The sequence below is a fragment of the Leuresthes tenuis genome, unplaced genomic scaffold (genome assembly GCF_036924035.1).
Source record: "Leuresthes tenuis unplaced genomic scaffold, fLeuTen1.0.hap1 SCAF_3, whole genome shotgun sequence".
NCBI classification, from domain to species: Eukaryota; Metazoa; Chordata; class Actinopteri; order Atheriniformes; family Atherinopsidae; genus Leuresthes; species Leuresthes tenuis.
Genome location: NW_027325357.1, coordinates 11,277,590 through 11,301,871, shown reverse-complemented (window position 1 = coordinate 11,301,871; position 24,282 = coordinate 11,277,590). Strand labels below are relative to the sequence as shown.

At 39.1% G+C, this 24,282-nt stretch overlaps 1 protein-coding gene across 2 annotated transcripts in view; it reads left to right on the top strand.

The window, feature by feature from the left end:
- The window catches only part of tox2 (TOX high mobility group box family member 2), a 95,540-nt gene that overhangs the window by 34,965 nt on the left and 36,293 nt on the right, over positions 1-24,282 (top strand). For both annotated transcript variants that reach the window (XM_072381783.1, XM_072381782.1), the window contains exon 3: positions 15,724-15,783. In XM_072381783.1, the coding sequence (XP_072237884.1) occupies positions 15,724-15,783 (60 nt within the window). The remainder of the gene's footprint in view (positions 1-15,723; positions 15,784-24,282) is intronic.

The window sequence follows — 24,282 nt, the reverse complement described above, 5'->3', positions numbered from 1 at the left end:
AACTATTTGTGTGTGTGTATGTTCTTCTCTTACTTTCAGCTGCCATTCATTAGTGTTTATTACAACCATGCAATTAGCAGTCTTTCAGTCACTCTCTTACAACACTAGCTTCATTTCTCCAGATCATGTAACTGAAACATGCCTGAAACAGGTTTTCTTTTTTATAAGGTTTTTCTTTCTTTTCATTTCCATTGGAGTAAAACACAGAGACAGTTAGATTCTGGCTCTGATGAAAGTTTGGCACAGACCATATCCAACTTGCAGAGGTATTAGGCAGAGAGTGCTGATGCTATCTTCCCATCCAACATGTACATAGGTGGTATTGTGCTAATGTGTGGCAAAGGCAAAAGTTTAATCTCTTAATATTCTCTTTTGACTATTTTCCCATAACCCATTCAGCGATATTGTGTTGTAGAAAAGCATTCTTAAACATGGTGTTTTTTTTTAAGACAGCTTCCTAAAACCTGAAGGCTTTATGAAAAGCATTGATTTATCCACTAAACCCTTTCCCCAGCATTTGAAGAAGAAAAAAAAAACGTTCCGCTTTTCGAATGAATTATCGCCCTTATTCTCATCAGTATACAAAAAGTAGTTTCTCTTGATAATGATGATTTAATGACGATGTTTATGTCAAATCAAACTGGACAGTTGAAAGCACACAAGCATCATTCCAGGTCTAAAAGTGAGGAACACGTGTATGTTGCCTCCAGTGTGGATGCAACATATGGCATCTAAATTAAAGATGTTCTATGCAATCAAAGAAATCTGTTTTAGTGTTTCCCCTGGAAAACGTTTGTGTCCACAAGGTGCAAAAAAAAAAAAAGGTTTATGATGGAAGCATTTCTTTCACTGTAAAGCACTGCAAAGCTTCAGTTTTAATTGATTTTATTTTGAAACCTGCATTGTTTACTTTTATGCTCACTAGCCTGCAGGCTTCTTCTGGTCTGCATTTGCTAGCACTTTGCTATAAATTAGGGCACACTCCCACCACGTATAGATGAGTGGAATAAAGTGAAACCCCTGGCAGGAATGCGTGTTGCATCAGCAGCTTGTGCTTGTGGATGCATATGTTCAGGTGTACGCAAGGACAGACAGCATGACGAGTCACTCATAAAATGTTGACGCATAGTGCCAGAGGCTCCAGATGGCATCTTTACATAGTTGGTTTAATCTGCTGAAGTCCAAGTCAAGTCACAACATTCTATACAATAACATGAAATAACCTAATTCACTGAGTGTTCAAAGTCATGAACAGTAACTGTAAAATCTGCTTGAGTTTTGTTGTTTTAGTTGAGGCTGGATTCTTTCAGGAAGGCAGAGCTGTTTGAGCTACACTTCTAGCTGTTGTTGTTGTTTTAGCTCTGCTGCCTTGACAGTTGTACATACAGAAGGTGAGGGTTCAGAATCTGCTGTAACGCAGAGATGACAGGAATGTTTCAGGACTCGTATCTACATCGCTCACTCTCTGCTGCTTTGTCTCTCTGTCTTTTCCTCTTTCTCCAAGCTGATTTGGAGCCTTGCATAGTCAATTATGTAGGGAGTGAGCGATGGAGTGGGGGCTCCGGCTTCCATATTTTGGTGTGATATTAATATTGTATGAGTGCTATTCTGTAGCGAATATCTAAGAGACTGCCTATTAAGGCAGCAGCAGGAGAAGAATGTGACAGACACATGCACAAACATGCACACACACACACATCCACACAGAAACATTACATGCATAAACAGAAAGCCAGATCGCAGAGTTGAATCAGTCAGGATCAGGCGCAGGTTGTTGTAATTAGTGTTTTCCTGATTTATTTTCGTTTGGATAATAAGAATGACTCATTTTCCTGTTTAATATGTCATGTTTGTTTATCTTGACATGGCTCACATCACACTGTACAGTTAGTGCTTTTGAACTGAATTATGTCCCCTGTAATTGTGCTAAGAATAGAATATTTTAATCAACCCACTGAAAAGAAAAACAGAGAAAACAAGTGCCTGCTGTATAAAAAGATGACTGAATAATTGTAATATTGCAAAGCAGGAAGGATCTGATGGCAGACTATTTATTTCCTGCTGCCTGGTCGGTATCAATGATGCATGCAGTAGGTGTCAACAGCAACAGGCCGAGAAGGTCCCAAGCGATGTCTGAGGCGCTCATATTGGACACTTATTGGTCTTTGGGTGTTAAGTGGTGGTATATGATCAACATCTCATTTCATGCCACCACAGATTGACAAAAGCATCAGATTTTAAGGCATCATGGATGTCATACAGTTTAAAAATATTACATAGTAATAAAATTTTTTATAGGAGCTGTGAACCTGAAACAACCAGAAAAATTCAATCTGAATGTATATATATATATATATATATATATGGAATATCCATGACTTCTGGACTATAAGCCTCTACTTTTTTCCCAGGCTTTGAGCACTGCGGCTTATAATACGAGGTTTTTTTCATGCCGCCAAAAACATTTTTCCTCCCAACATCAGACCAATAAAATTAACGAATAGTTCACAGTGGTCCAATGAAATGAAACACTTGCACAACGAAGAAATGCTTATGATGCAGCTTTTAAATTAAAGGCGATGAGATCGTGAGAACGACAACGAAGAGACTGAAGTGAGTGACAAAGTTCTGAGGCTGTTCAATTCGGACACTGAAGAAGATGACTTTGATGGTTTTAGTGCGCAGGAGAAGAAGGCGATCAATGACTTTTCTACTGTCTTTTAAAAAAAAAAATTTTAACCAGCCGTGCTACAGGCACTGTTCAGAAAAAAAAACAAACATTTGCAGTATGTATTTGTTTATGTTGCCATATGCATTTAGTTAAAAGTTTAAAAATCTTTCTGTGTAAATATCTCACTATCTATATTACAATGTGGACATCCGCAGCTTATTAGCCGGTACGGCATATACAAGTACAAAATGGATTTTCTTTTTAAAAATAAGAGGGTGCGGCTTATATTCAGGTGCGCTCTAAAGAACGGAATTTACGATATATATATATATAGGGTATATAGGAATACCTCATGTCACAACATTGAAAATACATTTGTGACTAAGGGTTAGGGTTAGACTTTAGTTCTTTCATTCCTTATTACAACTTGCTTGACGCTGTATTTAAACTAAAAGAATTATATACATTTGTAAAAGGATGGTGCATTCTTTTCCAGACATTGAAAGTTTATATGTTGGTACGTCTGGACCAACATATAACATATATGTTAACATATAACATGGAATATAACATGGAACATATAACATATAACATGTAACATAACATATAACATGGAATCATGTCTTGTTTTACAGTGTAACAATATGTCATTAGAGGTTTATATGGTTTCCTCATCGTCTCTCGTATTTTTTAAGAATGTCATGAACACATTAGCCAACATGATGCCACAGTAAATTGCGGGGTATTTTTGTTTTTTTTTACTTCCCTATATTTGGGTCTAGTCCCTATATATTTTTTGATAGGGCCTCAGCCAGAGACTTGCTGTGCTGTCAGTTTTGGTGACATCCCCGCTGTCTTCTCCTCCACTCAGTAACTGTGTTTCTATTTAACTGTGAGGCAAACATTTCAAACATTGTGTCGATAAAAATGCACAAAAGGCTCCATTACCTTGGAGCAAATAAACCAGCCCAGAGTCAGAGAAGACGTTCGATAGGTGTAATATTTAGGCCAAACTATGTCTCTCTTAATCCTACTCCTAAGCATATTTTTATTCATATATAACCCTAACCATGAACTTTTTTTTTTTCAATACCCAACCAACTGCAAGTGGCAGTGAAGCTCAAAAAAAGAGAGAAGTCCTTTAATAATATTGGATCTGATGGCTTAAACCTGGTGGGTTTGCGTGACTGTCTGCACTGAAACGTGACTTACTACCTCTGCCTACCTCATTCAAAGGTTCTTTGAACATTTTTGGAGACTCGATGTAGTAATTTGTAGTAAAACCAGACAGTTTCTCATTATGCAGGACAGGCATACAATAACTTTAGAACCCAATAAATAAAGCAATTTTACTAAATTTGATGTTTTTTCATTTATTCTGAAATTGTTACATTCCGTGCTGTGGACCATCATAACTATTGAATACTCTAAACTGAGACTGCATTGAATAAACCACTCTGGGACATGGTGTCAGCACGTGGCGGTTTAGGCTACATTACACATGGCTGTAATAAATACTGAAACAATTGTCAACCGTAAAAGGAAAAATGGAGAGGGGTGTTCAGGAATTATTTTCAATGGGTACATTGTGATTATTAGTTCGTGTCAGCAAGTATTTGCCATGTCTGTTTTTTATAAATAATAGCGCTGATAACTTAATCAGTCATGCTAGTAACACGTTGACTGTGTGCAGCACCAGCTCATTTCCAAAAAAAGACTTTTTGTACTGCTTCAACTTCAGAAAACATCACACTCACTTAGAGGAAAATTAAACCAGGAAAAGTGTTTTACCAAACTGCTGCTGCTGAGTTTAATATGATTTAAGTAAACCTTATTGGCCATGTCATCTGTCCAGTGTATGTATCCATAGTATACGCAGTCCTTTAGTTGCCAAATGAGTTGCAGCAAACTTCCTGCATATTGACAAGAGTAATGTACAGATATAGTTTTATATGTAGGACTTTAACTTGTAAACATGCTGAGGTGCCACTGACGGCTTTTTCTCACTTGCAGTTGCATAGCCAGGTTCTATCAGAAGCCTGAAAGCCCACCCTGGAGTCACAAGCTAAACCAGTTAGTCGCAAACCCAAAAGCATCACGCAGGGCTCAGTGTTGAACAAGTGCTTTGTGACCTTACAGCACCAAATGGAGTTTAAAGAAGTCTTTAAAAAACAGATTCCCCGCAGTAATATCATCGTCCAAGCCTCAAAGAGTCTGGGTTAAGGCCCACTCTCCCCTTGGTAAAATGTAACAAATGTGTGAAAACATCACAGCCGCATCCAGCGTGGAGCGAATGATGTGGAGAGTGGTGATGGGAAGGAGAGGCAGAAAACAAGCGAAAAAAGTTAGGGAAACTCAACATCTTAACACTCAGCATTCCCCTCAGTGCCTGATGCATCAATGTAGTTGGCTTTCTCTGAAATTCAAATGGCAAAAGCAGATGAAAAAAGAAGAAAAAAAACCTCTGGCTTTGGAAGGGGAGGGTTTAAGGAGGGGGCGCTGCGAAAAAGACCTGCCATCTATGTATTAGTGCTCTGTAAATATTACATGAGCCCCACATTCGCTCACTTGTTTGGCATTACTTCCACTGGATGGGTATATTATTTTAGAAACCATGCCTTGTTTATGGAGAGGCATGACCTACTTCCAAACACTCCTCTCTTTCTCTCTGGTATTTTTTTCTTTCTCTTCTTTCTTTCTCTCATTCTTTTTACCTCTTTTTTCCTCCTTTGCACTCTCATTCACTCTCAGTCTGCAAAATCTCAACTGCTTGTCCCTGCTGAACAATTACAAGGCAGAGAGACCCAAATGGAGATGTTTGTAGAAAACAACATGTGTATAATTAAGGTTTAATGAGCTCTTGTCAGGGTGGAATGTGCAATTAGATTGGTAATAGAAAATTCTGCCTGAATGCTACTGGCAGAGGCTGGATGTGGAGTCAGCATGGCAGCGAATGAAAGAACAGTAAATTATTTTGAGTCTTATTGACAAAAGAAGACAGTGCTGGATGCTGCATTTAGATTTAAATACATGGTGAGTTCCCAAATGCAGAAAGATTCTTTTTTTCCTTCTGGTGCTAAATTGTGTGTTTTTAAATTACTCCTTACCAGGTTGGTTTCTTGGGAAAACAGTTCTTGAGCAGCAAAAGTTATGCTTCATTTCTGGAGATTCAAGAGAATTATTCAAGAGAATAATTGTGATTTGACTGGAGAAAGACATAAATATCATTGCCTGCAAATGATAAGGATTGAGCAGGTTTTTAATCAAAGTTTCTCCTACAGCTCTTAAGGAGAAAATACTTGGAAGGTACAAACCTCTGCTGGCAGAAAATTATAAGAGCAACAGAATTTGGTAATTTAACTGAACCTGGGAACATGACATTTTTGAGTCAGACATGCTGACCAAGGAATGGCAGCCAAGATTTTTGGCAGAAAATGCCCATATATTTGAAGTCCTTATCCAACAATGGCTTGCTAAAAATTCTAAGAATGTCAAATTGATGATGATTATCTAATTTTCTTCTCTACACTTTTCTCAGCTCTGAAATGCCATTGTCTGTTCTGATGTACGTCATCTAATTTATCAGTCATAAGGCAACATGACTGCCACAAGTTATCTACAGCACAATGTAGCTGTTCAATCCAACTCAACAGACTAGCTTCGGTATTCTCAAATATTGCACTATGCATATCCCATTTATTGAATGTCAGATACCAATGTTTCACTCCCAACTTTAGCAACCCCTTTGATGTAATTTTTCAATGTACCAACGTTATGGCCCTGCTTGTTGGAGCCGCAACATGAAATGGATACTGAACACAAGGGCCTTTTTAAAAACCAGCCAGTGTTAACTCTCAGCAACACACATCAAGTGGCAGGATTGATGTGCCCCTGCCAGCCACACCAAGCATGCTTAATGCTCCCCTTCACAGGTGCAGCCAATGAAGCCAATTTGAACAATTAAGCTCATGTACCACCCAAAGACTGTTGCACTGCCACTGCAAGGCCAGTGAGGATGCAGAGGGGCGTAACAGCAGTTAGCGATTTACATCTGCCTTTTTCTTGGTGATGATGTTTAACTGCCTGCAAAGACAGGGCTTATACCCTGGAGATTTGGGCCAGATTGCAGTCTGTGAATCTATCATTTATGTTGCCTGTTTTTCTTGGTTCAGAAACCAAAACTTCTTCTCTAGGTGTAGTAAAACCTCTTGCTTTTGGTTAAAACACATGCTTTGACAACTGTGAACAGATGGCAGACAGATGGTGATGAGTCAAGCGACAGACATGTCACTAGCAGGGGACATTTACCTAAGATCTCATGATTTCGATGTCAGATGTTGAGGGACTTCTATTACAGTACTAAAAGTATTACTTTAGTAGTACTTTTAGTAAGACAGATAAACAGAACTAGAACAATAACCTCTCTATGTACTTTAGGGTATGTAATGGGGTATATACTGGTCAAATAAGAAACATCACCAGCCTAAATCAACCTACATTTGCATTAAGATGCTGTACATTTATTTTAATTCTGTGCGTTCAGTCCGTGTGTGATTTTCAGTAAAGGAATTGTGAGTACAGTAAAACAGGTATCTCTTTGCTCTCCTTTTCTGGTCTTGTCATCTTTTCTGGCTGTCATTTTCTTGACTTGGTGAAATTACAGCTTGTGAGTCTGGTGGAGAAGATCCTTACACACAAAAATAGTGTTTGGCTTTTTCTGAATTACTTGACTTGTCCCTGAAAGAGAGGGCCCTTTGTTGGCTTCCTCTGGGACTGCCCTTGAAAGGCTCCTATTGTGTGGTAAGCACTATGATATAATGCAAGTGGATTTAATAGATTTAATGGAACAAGCAGACGTAGTTCTCAAGCCAGAATTTGATGAGAAGCAGCCTGTTTTAAGCGATCAGTACCACATATTTAAGAAATGAAATGATATGTCAAAGTTGTGCTGCTACAGAAGCCTTTTAAACTTTGATTCTATGGTTGATATTACTGATTATTTAGCCCATTTGGAGCCTTTTTTTTCTTTCTTTTAAGATAATGCGTTGTTGTATTAATTCAAAATAATGTATTTCCTGATTATCCATATCTGTCTTCCACCTGAATTGTGTTGGAAGTCAAGGTTAGGCAGAATGGGGGGAGCTGAATGTCAGCGATGTGTAAGCTTTGTTTTCATTGTGTTAACAGGAGCACAATGGTACGATTGTGTGGCCGTCTGAAATCCTACACCTACCCAGAGCTTTCGGGGGTCAGAGGTGGGGGAGATGTGTGTGCCTTTAGCCTGATGAACCATGCATTTTGAAAAACCCAGAAACCCAAGAGTAATCCATCCAGCATGCCATCGAAACAATTCTGCATCGCCTGCTCGCTCACATACCAGATCTCTTCATCCACTGTCAGTGTGGCATTCTCTCATTTTCTAAATATATAAAAGAATATTTCTTTTTTCTTTTTCCCTTGTTGCTTTTGTAATCTGTTATGCATTATTTTAAGGTGCCATTTGAGGAGGAGGCTGCCTCTTGAAGCCCCTCAGAATGATTGACAAGACCATAAAGCGGAGCAATAAACCTAAGATGAATGTTATATCTGAACACTGATAGAGGCAATTAAGTCCATCATAAGCAAGAGACTGAACACTCTTCCCTTGGGACTCATTCAGTTGCATGGTTTAACATGATCCCCAGCTAAATGCCTTACTTTATTTCTCCTCTCTGCTTCCAAGCACAAATTGAGCAGATATGTTTTCTTCTTTCCACACAGTTTGGTCGTTTTGTCATCTGCCCTTTTCAGTCTGTCCTCATGTGTGTGTCCCTCTCTCTATCTTTCCAGGTTCCTTTCTCCTCTCCATTTTGTTGTATTTGTCATGGTAATGCAAAAGAAGAAAAAAAGAGAAAAAATCTCGGCTGCTCCAATTCATTTTGTGCTCTTTCAGTCAAGAAAAAAGGGCAATTCTGTTTCTCCTCGCTAGTTTCTGTGTGCTGAGCTTTAGAGGTAATGAAGACCATATTTCATCTGCATGGAGTTATATGACCGGGCGTGGCAGAGCAGGTCTGTTATGGGAAAATAAATATTATGGAAGGTCTAACTTTGTTATCTTTATCGCACTGGGATCAATGTGTGTGTTATTGGACAGGATACATTAAACAAACATGCAGGCCAGTATGCAATATGCACATATCTAAAGCATAAAACATAGTGCACACACATACTCAAGTTGTGTATGCAAACATGCGTGCATATTAGCAGTACATAAAGGGGAAATTCACATGCGCCAGCAGATATATCCCCTCCATGCAATCCATATCTGCTTTATAGCAAACCATCCCCCATATTTTCTACGCTCTGGCTCTCTGTGTGTGTGTTTGTCTCTTTCTGTCTGTGTGCCTGCCAGTGAGTCATTGAATGCTCTAATGACCACAGTCCTGACACAGGTATTTTGACTGCTGCCTCTTTTCATCGGCACATTGACTGACATGCGATTAGTTACGCGGGGCTGAAAAAACCAGGGAGGCGCATGCTGTTACCATGAAAAGATTCCAGGAGGTGGGTTAAGTCCTCCTCTTCACGTCCCTCCCGCTTTATCATTCTTTAAATCTGAAACATCACTGGCTGCAGATACTGGCTTTGTGATTCAGTAGTCAGTTCATACAGTGAAGCGCAGCTGGATTCACAGCGGCCATGTGAGAAAACCCTCTCTTCTAGATCAATGTCGGTTAGCAATGCTGTAGCACAGAATGCAAAGCAACTGCTGATGTGTACAAGGAACGTGGAGTTGGTACAAAACTGATCTGAATACCTTTTTGAGTCTATCGTGTATTGACCAGACCAAATGGATTCACTTTTAATACATGTCTTATTCATCCCAGTCAGTTGAGATTCAACATATTAAAGAGAGCAATGATTTCCAGTTAGAACTCTGGGTACTTTTTCTTAGGCAAGGCATGGCAAGTTTATTTGTAGAGCACAATTCATACGCAAGGCAATTCAAAGTGCCTTGCACAAAGTGGATCATGAGCAGCAAAAAATGGATTGCCACGGATTGGTTTGATTTAATTTGTTTATAACATGTACCCAGTTAAGGAACTTTATCATGGCAATAAAGATTTTAGAACATAATTTTATGTGGTCAAGATGAATCTTGCCACGAATAATATTTGTATAATGAAATTCAGTCAGCACACACAGATAAGTACTTAAAACCATGTTCATGGTCCAAACTTTCCAGGGGAGGACATCACATCACTAGACTTCCTTGTCTGTGGTTTCAAATCGTCCTATCTGAATACGGTTAATCTTTGACTTGGCAAACTCTATCCTTCCAATTCATAATTTGTGCTAAGCACAGTTGTAAAAGATACATTGTGCACCAAATGAAAAAAACAAAAACACTAACACACCAAGTATGTAAATGCTGCCAATTTTGCTGCCCTTTAAAATGACCCAGGTTGCTCATATATATGACCTTTAACTTAATCAGATTTCCAGATATAGCAGTTCTAACAGTAGATAATGAGGGACTAAAGGAACAAAGGTATTAAAACTAATCTTTTACTTTCCAAGGAAAATTATCCAATATCAAATATACCTGAGTGGTATATCAACGTTCAAGATAAGCAATTAACAGATGTTAAGGGGCGGTCTGAATGATCTAAATAATGGGGATCTGTCAAAGTCTGAGCCTCAAACCACAAGTTTGTGGAGATGTGTCGTGTTAAAATAAAAAAAAACAATCGTTGCTCGTCTGGCTGGAAATGGTTGCAAAACTATCTCTGAAGATATATTCAGATTGTCAACATTTGGTTGAATCTAAAGAACATTGCTAAATTCCCCACGTGGGTTCATGTTTATAAGTCCAGCTTTAGGAGAACAGAAGCCTACGTGGCAGGGCTGCACCACTATCCAAAATGAACATTGCTACCTGTTTGCAGTTTTTTATCATGAGAACAAATCCAGACGACATTTTGGAAGATGTTTTGTAGATGAATGAGACCTAAATATAACTTTCTGGTTAAAATGATAGATGATATGTCAGAATAAAGGGAAATGCTGCATTTCAGCAAAATAATTTTTTCCCACCAGTGAAACATGGCGGTGGTAGTATCATGGTTTGGGTCTGTTTTGCTGCATCTGGGCCAGCACAGTTCATAATCATCGATAAAAAAGCTTATATGCAGGACTGATTACTCAGAAATATGTAATATGGGATAATTTTCGACAATATACTAATAATATAAAAAGTATAACATTAAATTTAAATTGTTTAATGAAATTCTGTTTCACACTACCGTTTGTGTGAAAAATCACAAGTGTTCAAGTACTGTTCTGTACTATATTTAACACTGAGCACAGTTTCGATGTTGTGCATGAAACTAAAGCATAGCTGAGAATTAAAATGCCATGGGTTCACTCCTTTGCCCAACTCCAAGAGTTGTTAAAGCAAAATGATATATTCATTACAGTGGATTGTCTTGAATGTAGTAAAACTGACCCAGTTACTCTCACTGTCACCATTTTCCTTACTTTTTAAGTATGTCTATGATGCATAGTTAGAAAATATCTTGTTTAGTGAAAGGATAAAATTAAACAAAACTGAAGCTGAACGTTGCTGTTTGAGGGCTATGGAAAACCTTAGTTTTGATATGTTGTGTTCCAGTGAACTGGTCTATAACCTCAATGACTGTGTGCGCTTCCTGCATCAAACTGACATTGGTTTGGCTGAACGCAAACACAAAGTTATTTATAGCATCTCTCCCTCTATATTTTCTCCCTTTTTAACTCTCTCCTTGTTGTCTGTTTGCATTTCTGCCATGCAAACTAGAGTCTGGTATCAAGTGCATCAGCTGTTCAGGCCTTACTTTCCCCTTTTCTTTTTCAGGCCTCAATCCATCTAAAAAAAATTCTCACTTTCGCTCCCGTGTTCCCTTCTTTTTCATTTCACTGTAACTTTCCACCCCTCTCACCTTCACCTCACCCCCACCCCCACCACACCCCACCCTCTTCCCTTGTCTGTGTTTTCCTTTGCTCAATTGTTTTGCTGTAGATTTGACCGCTATGATTAATGACCTCAAAGCCTCAGGAAAGCAAACACAGAGAGACACGACACGCTCGCCCTTCTCTTACAAACCTCCCTTTCTTTCAAATGTCCGCAGCTTGTATGTTCACATTGAACACATTAGGACTTGCGGTAAGAGATCTACATAATATGAGCCAGATAAGATGTTGAGACCGAGCTTTTATTGGCATATCATTGTTAAGTTTTCACATACATTTGACTCTATATTCCTGATTATGGTCATGAATTTCTGTCATAAATCTCTACATTAGTGCACCACATATCCAGTTTTTGGCATTGTTTACTCTCATCTTCAAGCGTTTGCTAAAAAATGACTAAGTAAGCCCTAGAGGCCAATTAAAGACCTCATTAGAGGTTAGCATCATTAGTCATACTGTCCATAGAAATACATAGAATTTCAGGGTCTTGAAGGGCACTTCACTGCTATGCATGCTCAAATAAAGTTGAATAAGAAGTACCAAATATGACTACCTATAGAATGTTATAGGTGTATGATTTATACCATAGAATAGCTGCTGACGACGTTTATCTATTCAGCAGTTGCTTTGCTTAGCTTTATGACTTGAAGCAGCACTGCAATGAGGCCAGGAAGTCTAACTGACCAAGAAATATTTACAGGATTTTAATAATCACACAATCCCAATTTCATGTTTTCTACCTGAAAACAACAAGACAGAAGCAACAATTTAAATGTATTCATTTTAACTTTTAGTCAGAAGAGCTGTTCCACCATTGCTTGTAGTCTCCTCAGTTACAGCCAAAGCTAATCACCAACCAGCTTTTACATTTTTCAAATTTAAAGTACAGACATGAGAGTGGTATTGATGGTCTTGTCTAATTCAAGGTAATAAAATTAATTATTGAAGTATTTATATAAAAATGGTTAAACCATTCCCTTTCGTCTCTGACAGGTTTTAGTTAGGACTGAATGAATGAATCCAGAGTGCTGCTACACAGCCTATTTCAGACATATTGTGTCTTTTTTTTATCATCTTGAGATTTTCTAATAAACTTCTGTCTAATTTATTAAACATTTTCTACAGTAATTTGATGGCATGGCTTTTGCATGTAAATCTGACAATTTTTAAAATCTCTTACAATGTGTAACCATGCCAACAGGGAAGCTGTTTACATGTTGGAGCAGCTGATTGTGCTCTCTTGTGAAAATTTCTGGAATAAGACCCCAAATCCAGACAAATTGAAGAGAAGACATCCCAGATGTAGGGCTGAGAAAAAACAGAATCAATGGGTTTTCCCTTTTTGGGATCACTAAAGTATAAATCAGTTAAACTCAGTTCAATAAAACCAAAACAAGAGCAACATACAAACTAAACTATAATTTCTTAAGATCATGCAGGGATTTCCCCATTCACCTCTTCTAGCTCTGTAACAGCATGTGTACAGTACGACTTATTTTACTAGTTGTTAACCACAAAGAGCCAAGAAATAATTATATTTCTCACCTTTCCCCCCAATTTAGATTGTTTTTGTTCTTTCAAAAAGTCTGTCCTTATTGTTTCCCTCCTTTTGTGCAGCAGAAGCAGACCACAGTTTGCTCTTTGATATTCTGTGTAATTGTTTTGTACTTACCCTTTTTTGCTCATCAAGGTCTATGGATGAGAAAATAACCTATTCCAAGACACCACCACATCTTGGAAAGTATGTTTATGGCAGGAAGTGAAATTATTTTCACTGCAGACTACAATGATTGTTCCTCCAGCAAACTAATAGTGCTATCAAGCAGAAGTCATTGCACAAGAACCAACAGTTCCATCAGTGACTGAATGATAATGTTTAGCTAAATCATTTTGCAGGGAACTGATTTTTAATGTATGCTCAGAATGTGCCGTGTTCAAGGAAAGAAACAAAAAAACAAGCTAAGTCTTACAAAAGGATAATGAAATTAATCACACACTTTCTCACCGAATAAAATACATTTAATTACAGGAACATTTGGCCTGTTTCATGCAATGAAACACAGTCTCTAGTCACAGCTTGAGAATCACCTTCAGTATTTTACTGTAGGCACATATCCATCCCATTGTTTGACCCTACAGTAGCACCAGTAATTCATCTCAGCAGCTACTAGCTGTCTTGAGGTGCGTTTTGTTTTCTCATAAATGGTTGGTGCCAAATAGTATCAGACCGAGAGGCAGGGAAAGCCTTTGGGAGTGTGTGTACGTGTATGTCTATGTCTTTCAAGCAGCAGCCTCTGGCTGTGACCCCAGTGTTAATCACTCTGCAGCCAGAACAACCACAGGCTCTATCACTACTGCTGCAACAGCCGCTCTCCTCTCCTTTTCTACATCGTCCTCATTCATGATCTCGGTGCTAACTCTGTTATTATTTCTCTATCTCAACCCCCCCATACTTGCAGTATCTTCCCTGCTTGACCTCCCACTTACACACGATCACTATTATTCTCACCATTAGCTCAGGCATGCAACCATGACTTTCTCATCCTCTCACTATAACCTTAAACTGTCACCTTTTGTATAGCCTTTGCCTCTGCTTTAGGCTTCTTGAGCTTAGTGTTTCTAAACTCTGAAATAGCAGGTCATGCCATGTCCTCATTACTCTGGCAAAGTGCAAAAGAGCTAAAGGCTGATCTCACCTTTCTGAATCTGTGAGGTCTATCACTAGCTGGGTGGCTGGTTGGGAGGGCTGGTAAAATTGTTGGTTTGTGATTTGTGAGCCTTTTTACTGATTGGCTACAATAATCGGCTTAATGCACGATACTTGGGTGGGTGAGCTTAAATGTTAGAATTTTTTTGCCGTGCACCTTTGTTTGTTTATCTTGCATAATTTTTGTCTGATATGATATGTTTTGGCATGAGAATTTTTTGACGTACAGCTTCCTTTCAGGAAAATGGATAAACTTGAAGAAATAATTATGCAGATCAGAGCAAAAAGTGAGCCACCGACAGTTTAAATGATGCCATTTTGAATACTTGTCTTACATGGAAAGTAGGTCCCCGGAAATTCCTGTAGCTGTTTAAGCAAACTGCATGGCACAGCAGATCGGTATCTGGGTCAACGTGACTGCTGACCTTCCTGTCATATACCATTTCATTACTATGCATAAGTGTTGCCTGTAAGTCTGTACATGAGTGTACAGACTCTGTATATGTACAGAGTCTGTGAGCTTGGCAGAGAGATGCTCGACGTCACCATGTTAGCATGCCCACAGTGGAAATGTTAACATGAGGATATAAAAAAAACAATATTTATATAGAGGAATTTTTACCTTGTTTATCATCTTGGATCAGCATGTTAGCACCTGTACATTGGCTGATTATCATAAAACGTGAAGTACCGCTCAGCCTAATGTAGCTATTGGAAATAAGACTAATATAGTAGCAAAAAAAAAAAAGTTGGGGAATCATCTAAGTGACTGAAATAGATGGTCAAAGTACCACGAATATATATACTAGACTATCTGAGAACCTGTCCCCCACTTTAGACTAGAGTCTGAACTAAAGTAGTTTAATTAATCAACTGACAGTCCAACATTACCATCGTTAGAGATTTCCCTCAGAATGATGCACACTTGAAATTTTCCATCCATGAATCTGCTGTACAAGAATGAGTGACTTGTTGGCTTAGTAACTGGACATCCGTTGCAGTGGACACTGAGCTCTCAGTGTTGTGATTATCACTTCGTTGTGCCTTTGTCGCCTTGTGACACCCCAGAATCGCAGCAGTTAGGTGTGCGAACACTTACGCACACATACACACTCAAGCTGTGACGAAGCTGAGAAGAAGAGTCTGAGTTACACAAGCGTTGACAGGGCCTAATTATGCATGTCTCTAATGAACTGTAATTACTGACATCCACCAGAGCATCGAGGTCTATAAGCCGATGACTTGCAGTCATTAGACTCCTGTGTTACACTGTTTTTGTATCTCCACTGAATGACTGAAATTTTCTGTCGTCACCCTCTGCCTTACTGTTCCCACATCTCTCTCCCTCTTTCAGTTTGATGGTGACAACATGTATATGAATGAAAACAACCATGAGTTCCTCCCGCCAAACCAGGTGAGTTCAAATTGCTTTCCCTCTCATTTCAGCCACACCTCATGACTGTTTACTGAATTGTTTATGGAATTTTTTTTTTTCTTCCACCACAGTTAATTCTTGTTAGGATGGATGTCAAGTTGTTGTTCCTGATAGCAGCCACAACATTATGTGACATCAACTCAAAGCAGACGACCTGAAATCTTTCAAAGTTATTCCAATTAGTTTTTCCATATGTTATTCCAGCAGATAACATTAATCATGCTTTATGCACTCTGTGTTGGGCTGTCATATTGAATTATAATGAGCAGTTGAGACTGGTGTGAAAAAAATAGGGACTCAGCACTTCTATTCCTTCAACACTGAATTGAAAAGCTTTCAGATATTATCAGAATTATGCCTCCTAAATAGGATTTTAAGTTCCAGTACACAAAATACAATGGCATTTCATAATTAGTTAAAATATACAGAAAATCAACAAAATTACACTTTATGTGGTAAATGCTATAAAACAATTCCGTGATCACTGCTACATTACACCATTAGGAAAGGTCTCAAAATCAAACATGTAGCATAAAAAACAAATAAAACAATTAACTATAAAACATTAAAATAATAATTTCTGTGCATCAACTTTGCCATGAAAGATTAATAGTTTTCAGCTGGATTTGTTTCTTAGTAATTATGCTTCCATTATAGGTTTTAAAGGCAATTTTTTGGAAAATTTTCAACTAGAGGCTGTCCAATAAGTGGTAATTGCTGATATATTCATCAATGGTCTATGTGTGGGCAACTCACGCAGGAGGTGGGTGTCCGAAGTCTCGACACACCACCTTCAGAGGGTTCAATTATGGAAAAGCTGCATAAAAGAATGCAGAGACGAGTGCAAACCACACAACCGTTTTTCTTTAAAAACGTATAGTGCAGAAATTAGTCATGGTCTTAAATGTAGGACACCTCAGTTTGAAGCTGCTGTGAACAAACCGGTGAAGATAACATTTTCTACAAGGTTGCCAGTTCTCACATATTTTGCAATTGCAACTTTTCACACACTCTCACATCACACATTCATCTTTTCAGGCAGGAAATCACAAAATTACAGGACAGAGCAGGTAGCAGTCAGTTTTTATTCCTTTTATTTCACACTTTGAATTTGTTACACATCAAATATTCAAAGAATGAAAGACTGATTTTTAAGAATATTTTTACTCCTCTCAAACTTGCTTGACCATCACTAGTTTTTGAACAGTCACAGTTTAATTTTTGCTGAATCGATGGAAACTACTAATTCTAAATCAGCCAAACAGAAAGGGGGGCTGGGAACTTTTAAAAAAAAATGAGAATCAGCTATTAACATTAACACATAACAGCTATCCCATTATAACATTTTATTTCACTTTATACCAGCTGCACATTTATCCTCAGACCTTTTTTTTTATCTTGGTAAAAGCCAACATGGAAAAGATTTTGGCCTCATTGCAAAGGATTTATTACATTTGAATAGAGGGGGGTATTACAGTACATGACAACCATGCCAGATATACTGTAGCACAGCTGGGAGGGAACAACTGGGAGACCATATGGTTGTATTTGGATGGGGGGATTTGTGGAGTCTGGGAATAAGCCCATCTGACATACAGAGAGGTGCAGGGAATTTGTCCCTGTCAATTGCAATTATTAAAACCAATTCGTAGGCTTCAACATTTGTATTTCTGTCGCACATGCTGTTTTTCTAAAATTTTTAATGCCTTGGTTTGTTAGAATATGGCTCATAGCCCAGCATGAGACACAGAGCTGCTAATGTTTCCTTATTCTACAAGTGTTAAATGTTTCTGACAACTTTTTCGTTCAGATATTTGTGGCTGTCTGTCAAAGAGCCACAGCTTTTATCGGCCATTTTGACTCAGCAACTCAACATGTCGCAAGGGTGCTGATTGAATATGAGTCATGAAGATGTGCACATTGTTTTTTAATGAGTTACTGAGAGATAGATAAAACATTGCAAATATGGCATAGTAGATGGACATAGCAATCTATTGGGAGAAAGGAAGGTAGGGTCTAGGGAAGCAGAAGAGACAGAAACAGAACGAGAAAACACGTGAAAGACTGTGATGGGATGAGAGACGATTTATCTTTGCTCCATGTTATACTTTGTTTACTCAAGATCCCCTCATATTTGACATGTGCCTTGCTCTATTCTCCGCTTCACCAAGTCTAGCCTCTCCTTCCCTCTGACAGCTAGAATCAGGCAGGCCTTGGGGGTGGACACACACACTGACAACAAAACACAGAGATGGAAGAAATACAAAAATCACTGATCGGCACCTCCTTTGTTGTAATTCTGAATCACACTCCGAATCAGATTTTAAGTGCAGTATTGCAGTCACAGTGGAATGCTATACTCAAAAAATTAATTACATGCTAATTGGCAGAGGCAAAAAGGTGCCATAAATCCATGTTACACACTATATACAAATTATATACCTTTGTGTTTGAAATTAAGAATTACATTTATTTTTACTGATTAATTGTCTAACAAATACATTAAGATATATTAAGATTATTTTATGCCTTAGTCCTTTTGGCCCTTTTTTGCTACAGATATGACAAAAGCCCTTCATATTACTGGGCTGTGTTTTTTCATTTGGCTCAGAATCAGAATGTGCCCACAGCCAATTTATGATGTTCTTCTTTGCAACAAAATCCATAACATCATGTCCAGACACGTGTGTCAAGTATTATAAGAGAAGGACCTCAAAATGCAAACTTGATTCCATCAGACAATCAAAGGAAGGGGCACAAACAATGGCAAATAATGAGAAAACGGTCGTGGGAGTATGGCATTTCTGTTTGTCTCATGCAGTTGCTTTTACAAGATGATTAGAACCAATTATGCAATATGATTGTGATCAGCTCAAACAATTACAGTCAGGCAGTAAAAAAAAAACACTGACAAAGCCAGCTACAGCAGCAATCAACTTACTTGTTAAACTTCACTAAAAGACTGAAAAATGTTTTCCCAAAATCTTCGCTGTTAGTTTTTCTATTCTTGCTCCTCTGCTTTCTTTATTAACTGCAATGTGAGAGAAAACTGTTTTGTGTCACTTTACCTCAAGTCTACATTTGGAACAAAGCTGCAGTTTGACTGACACGATGAGTGCATGTTTCTGTTAATACAAATCTGTTGAATGTACTGAAAAGTATTCTATAACAGCTTGTGGTTCATGTTGTAAGCAAGTAAGTCTGTTTCACTGGTTTGGGACTTTGGTTGAAATAAGGTTAAAAACACATTAAGGAAGTATAAATCAGTTAACGTATGCTATTTTTTTCTCTGCAGATTTTGAGATAAAACAGACTTGTGGTGAAAGTAACAGATATATACAATAGCTGCAGGCTTAATTTTTATTTATAACTAGTTTTTCTTCAAGAAATGTGCTGTGCAGTATGCACAGTTGCCACATTATTCTTAATATATTCAATCACGAACAAAAACAAATCATACTGCCGAAAGCTGACTTATCTTCCCTCGCTACTTTATTATCTCACTTTACTTATCAACTGTATCTCTTTTTTCACCATTACTCTCCTGCTCCCCCTCTTTTGCTCATTCTCTCAATGTTTCTTTACTTCTCTCTCTTACCACCCATTGCATTTAAATGTATTTGGGTCAGCGCTTCTGCTTCGAAACTCTATGAACGTGCTTGGCTGTCTTCCACTTAAGTTTCTTCGTGTAATTGCTCTTTTAATGTGGCACACCTATATGAACACACTTTGTATACATAGAGCACATTCATATAGGCCATATGCCTGATCTGTCGTGCAAAGTAACCACATGAAATAGCATGAAAAAGGGTATGTTCTTGTGATGAGCAACAAGGAAACGGGGTCAGTGCCATTGTCATATCAATGTTCCCATGGGCATCCTTTTCTGACCCTGCGTAGTTCTCTGTATTGTTTCTCCCAGCCTCTCTCTTCCCCCCTAAGCAGAGTGACAAAGTGTTAGTGATTCAATGACAAGGCCACAGACCCTGGTCTTGGCATCAACAAGCTCTTTGTCTGCCTCTGTGGCCACTAACCAGTCGTGGCAACATTATAGAAAAGAGTAACCAACAACAAGGAGCTCTCTCATGACAAAGGTTTGATCAAATGAAATGGTCATGATGGAAAATAGAAGAGCACCTTCCAAGTTAAGAGCCTCCTTTTTTTAATTCCATCTGTTGTAGACCTTCACCTGAAGTGAGATTTCTTTTACAAGTGCTAAAGAGAATAGTGTGTAGCAACACCATCAAACATAATGCAATGTGGAGGTGCCTTCTCATAGCTCCACAGCAAAGTGAAAGAAACAGCACGGTTCATCAACACTTTACCTTGACAATGCTTTCTTTTGATGTCTTTCTCCCTGACTTATGAATTAATTTAGCAGAACTGCTGTTTGAGAGAAATATGTCACAGTAAAGAGAACAGAAGGAGGAAACAGAGAGGGGGAGGGCATAGACGGAGAAACTGCACAGGGGAATAATTCAACTAATGGAGTGACTGTTTGGATATTCAGCAGAAGTAGGAACGGAGATTATGATCTTGCAATTAGCGTAACAAGGTTTTATTGATTGGCTGCTGCTGTAGCGTCTTTGCTGCCAAGACGCTGCATGTGGTTTTAACATGCACAGTGTGTGTGTGTAGCCCAGCCAGTCACACTACAGTTTTACTACTACAACATCAGAGCAGAATTCAGCTCTGTGGTTGCTACCATCAAGCTGTGGCCATTTCCTGATCATCAAATTTGAACTATTATGGATTGCTGAGTTAAAAGGGTCCGTTTGAATGACAGGTGACAAAGTAGACTACATTTGCATTTTCTGCTCACTTTTAAGTTAATGCATTTCCCTACTTCCATCACTGAATACAATGATAAAGTGTAGGTATGAAAAGGTGGCTTCTGGTAACCAGTGATTTGAAAGTTTGTCAGCATGTTTTAAAAGTAAGTTTGGTGCTATTTCATGTCATTATTACCTTGTAGGTAATTCCTGGTAACGATTATTGCACTCACTTGGGTGTTTTAATTGTAATTAAAGAGGTGTTTGAGTGCCAACATCAGGTTTGTGGTCAACAGAGAAGATCGATAGATAGTATTTTTTCTTTTGAATAGGGAGGAAAACAAATGCAATCAGATCAGATTGATGATGCAAGTTGACTGAGCTCATAATGCATGCTGTTTTTTTCATCTTGCTTTAATGAGACATTAAGAGGCGTCGGGGCACTTATTAATCAAATTGGAAAGTTATGAAGTCACATTATTGAAGTGCCTAAATTTCCAGAAACTCCCATCTTATGAATGCGATTAAGTCCCCTTCTAAAGCTCCCAGGTGTCTCTCATCTCCCATATGTTTCTGATGAGCTTTTGTAGAACATGATCCTTTTATGTCTTTTATGTCCAACCTTTGACAAATCTATCACCTCCTCCCTCTGTGCTCTGAATTAAAGACTCATTCCACTTTTCCAGTTTTGATGAGTAATTCTCTTGTTTGGCCGCAGCCCAAAGTCCAGCCAGCATGTCTGGGGCCTCGGTGGAGCCTGATTGGTCAGGTTCAGTCGTGTGTGACTGACAGGAAGCCTGCTGATTGGGGGAGACAGTATCTTCGGATCGTTGCACTGATTAAAGCCTTGCGGCAGCATTTTGTAAACTCCCGCCGTTCAGGGTCCCCACACTCGCGCTCTGGCCCTGCTGGTCTGAATTACAGCTTGGTCACATTAGTCTGATTTACAGCTTCCTCATGCTGTTTAGATTTGAGCAGGGTATCAGAGTGGCAAACCTCTCCTCTACACTTCCACCTGCCCCCCACCCCCCCTTCCACACACACACACACGCGCGCGACTTCCTATTCTTCAAACACAGCTTCTCACCCCACTCTTCCCAATCCCTCATCTGTCCCACCTCGCCTGCTTTGGCCCACAAGATCCTACTTTCTAATATGTCTTATGCTCATCTTCCCTCTTTTTTCTGAATCACCTTTTGGTCTACCCCACCCTTTCCCCCTCCACTCTACTCCTTATCTGTTTTTTCTTGCATGTTCCCCTAACCTCTGGTAACATCCCTTCACTTTTCCTACCAGGCAGCCCTCCCTCCTGCCCTCTCCCACTCTCTTTCTCCCTCTTTCACTCCCTCACTACATCTTTTGTGAAAATGAAAACAAAGAGCAGCCTGCCAAAATATTTCTATAGCCGTTCGCTGACGAAGCACGGAGCGGAGACAAAGCAAAAAGATGTGCAGGCATATTTGTCGCAGCAGCAGAGAGATGGAAAGCTCTTTCCCCATGGCCTTTTTACAGTCATTTGGAAACTCCCCCTCCAACCATCCTCACTCTCTTGCCCCGTTTAAAAGCCCTCTGTTTGGAATACTCCTCTAACATGGCACTGTGTATGAATGCATAGCTGTATATTTGTGTTAGGCCCTTGCTCTGCCAAGCTGTCCATCCCCCTGTTGCCCTAGGTGATCAGATGAAACTAATGGCAACCTTAATGTGTTTGTCTAGGCCTTTCACCCCATTGGATAAAATGATGAGAAACCAAACACTCACTCTTGTGCTCAATCACACACCAGAGTTCTCCAAAATACATTGAATGTACTGTTTATATTCCTCCATTTCGCAACAGCTGAGGTTTTCTGTCTGTTGTAGAGATAGAACTTTCAAAGTCAGCCTTGAATTAGTTTTCTCTAATGTCTGTGGAAAAAAGCTATGGGCTATTAGAGAGAAATAATGTTAAATTGAACCACCAGCAAAAAACAACTCTTTAATCATTGAACCAGTGTCCTAAAGGTGTGAAAAAGAGACAGCCAAGAGCTGACAATGTTCTATAGCGACTTCTTTCCCTTGCTGGGAGAAAGTTGAAATCAGTGATATATTTTCTCTTATTTAACCAGTTAAAAGGCACATGTTTTACATTAGATATATTTATGAATTGGTTTTAAACAACCTGAAATTCATTACAGCCAAAAGTTCAAGCAAAGCAGAACTGAGCCACATTCGAATCCCAAATGATTGTCTTGTACTTGAACTTAACAGTTCCAGGATTCACTGTGCGACCAACCAATTGCGTTGCTAATATGCTTAAACTAAAACAGCAGATGACAGAAGGAGGAGCTCTCACAACACTCTCCTATTAAGTTAGCATTGATAGACATCTGCAGCACAGACACTATTGACTTTGCTCAGGTCTCACCTTCCCACTCGTCGGATCTTTGTGTACATTTTGAGTCATGTCTATACCACTTATACTACAGTTGAATTCAACATGAAAAGCCATATTAATCTTGCAATAGAGAATGGGATTCTTCTAGTCATGTGAAATGATTGTTTGCTAATGATACAAAAACAGACACCATGTGTCTTTTATACAGCATCTCATCTGTATTAGCAATCCCAAACCTAATCTAATAAAACATACATGTCAAATTACACAGGGTTACTTTTAAGGGTTTCATGAATGTTGCTGCACGGTGCTGTGGTGTTCGGCACAGTCACCTCACAGTTCCTGGTTCGTATCCCTGCTGGGGTCTTTCTGTGTGAAGTTTGCATGTTCTCCTCGTGTACACGTGGGTTCTCTCTGGGTTCTCCGGCTTCCTTCCACCGCCGAAAATCATGCATGTTAGGTTAATGGGTGATTCTAAATTGACCCTAGGAGTGACTGGTTGTTTGTCTCGTTTGTCTCTGTGTGGTCCTGTGATGGACTGGCGACCTGTCCAGGGTGTACCCTGCCTCTTGCCCAATGACAGCTGGGATAGACTCCACACCCCTTTTGTGTCCACTTTTGCGTCGATCAAGTACAAGTTGCAGCACAGAACTAGTGAGAGACAGGGAGGTTCATTGACACTGGAGAGCTGTCTCCTCCACTCCCCTCCACTCACAGCCAGCCTCTTATTAACAATGGCACCAAGAGTACGAGGGTCCAGATGTTTGTCTCCTGCTCCCACTAGCTGTGCCAGCCTCCGATACACAGCCTCATTGACTCTGAACCAGGGACATCACACACTCACAAAGCAGTCTTTTACAGCAGATTTTTGTTTTTGAAATAAAGTGATATAAAGAAAATGTACACAAAAGCATTCAAGAGCTATTGCACTCTGTTTTATTCAGACAGAAACACACAGATCCACAGCGCAGATTAAGTGATACACATATGGACACACAAACACACACTGTGTGTGCACTCTCACCAGCCACATGCTCTTTACACCCCTTTTCTCCTGGTGTAGAGTTAGCAGCAGAGTTATTTGTGGGTGACAATCCTGACAATTCTCAGAATAATGCACATTTGTTTGGATGACTGCGCTATCAGCGCTCCCTTTGTCATTTTGAACATTGTTAGAGTCAGTCAGTACAGATCCACCACCCCTTTATTGTGCTGTTTTTGTCCATTTCCTTGTTCTTATAACAATAATTAGTTTTGTCATTCAGACACAGTAGCACTATTGTCCACATGCTAATGATGATTTTTGACAGTGGGCAAGGACAGACGATAACT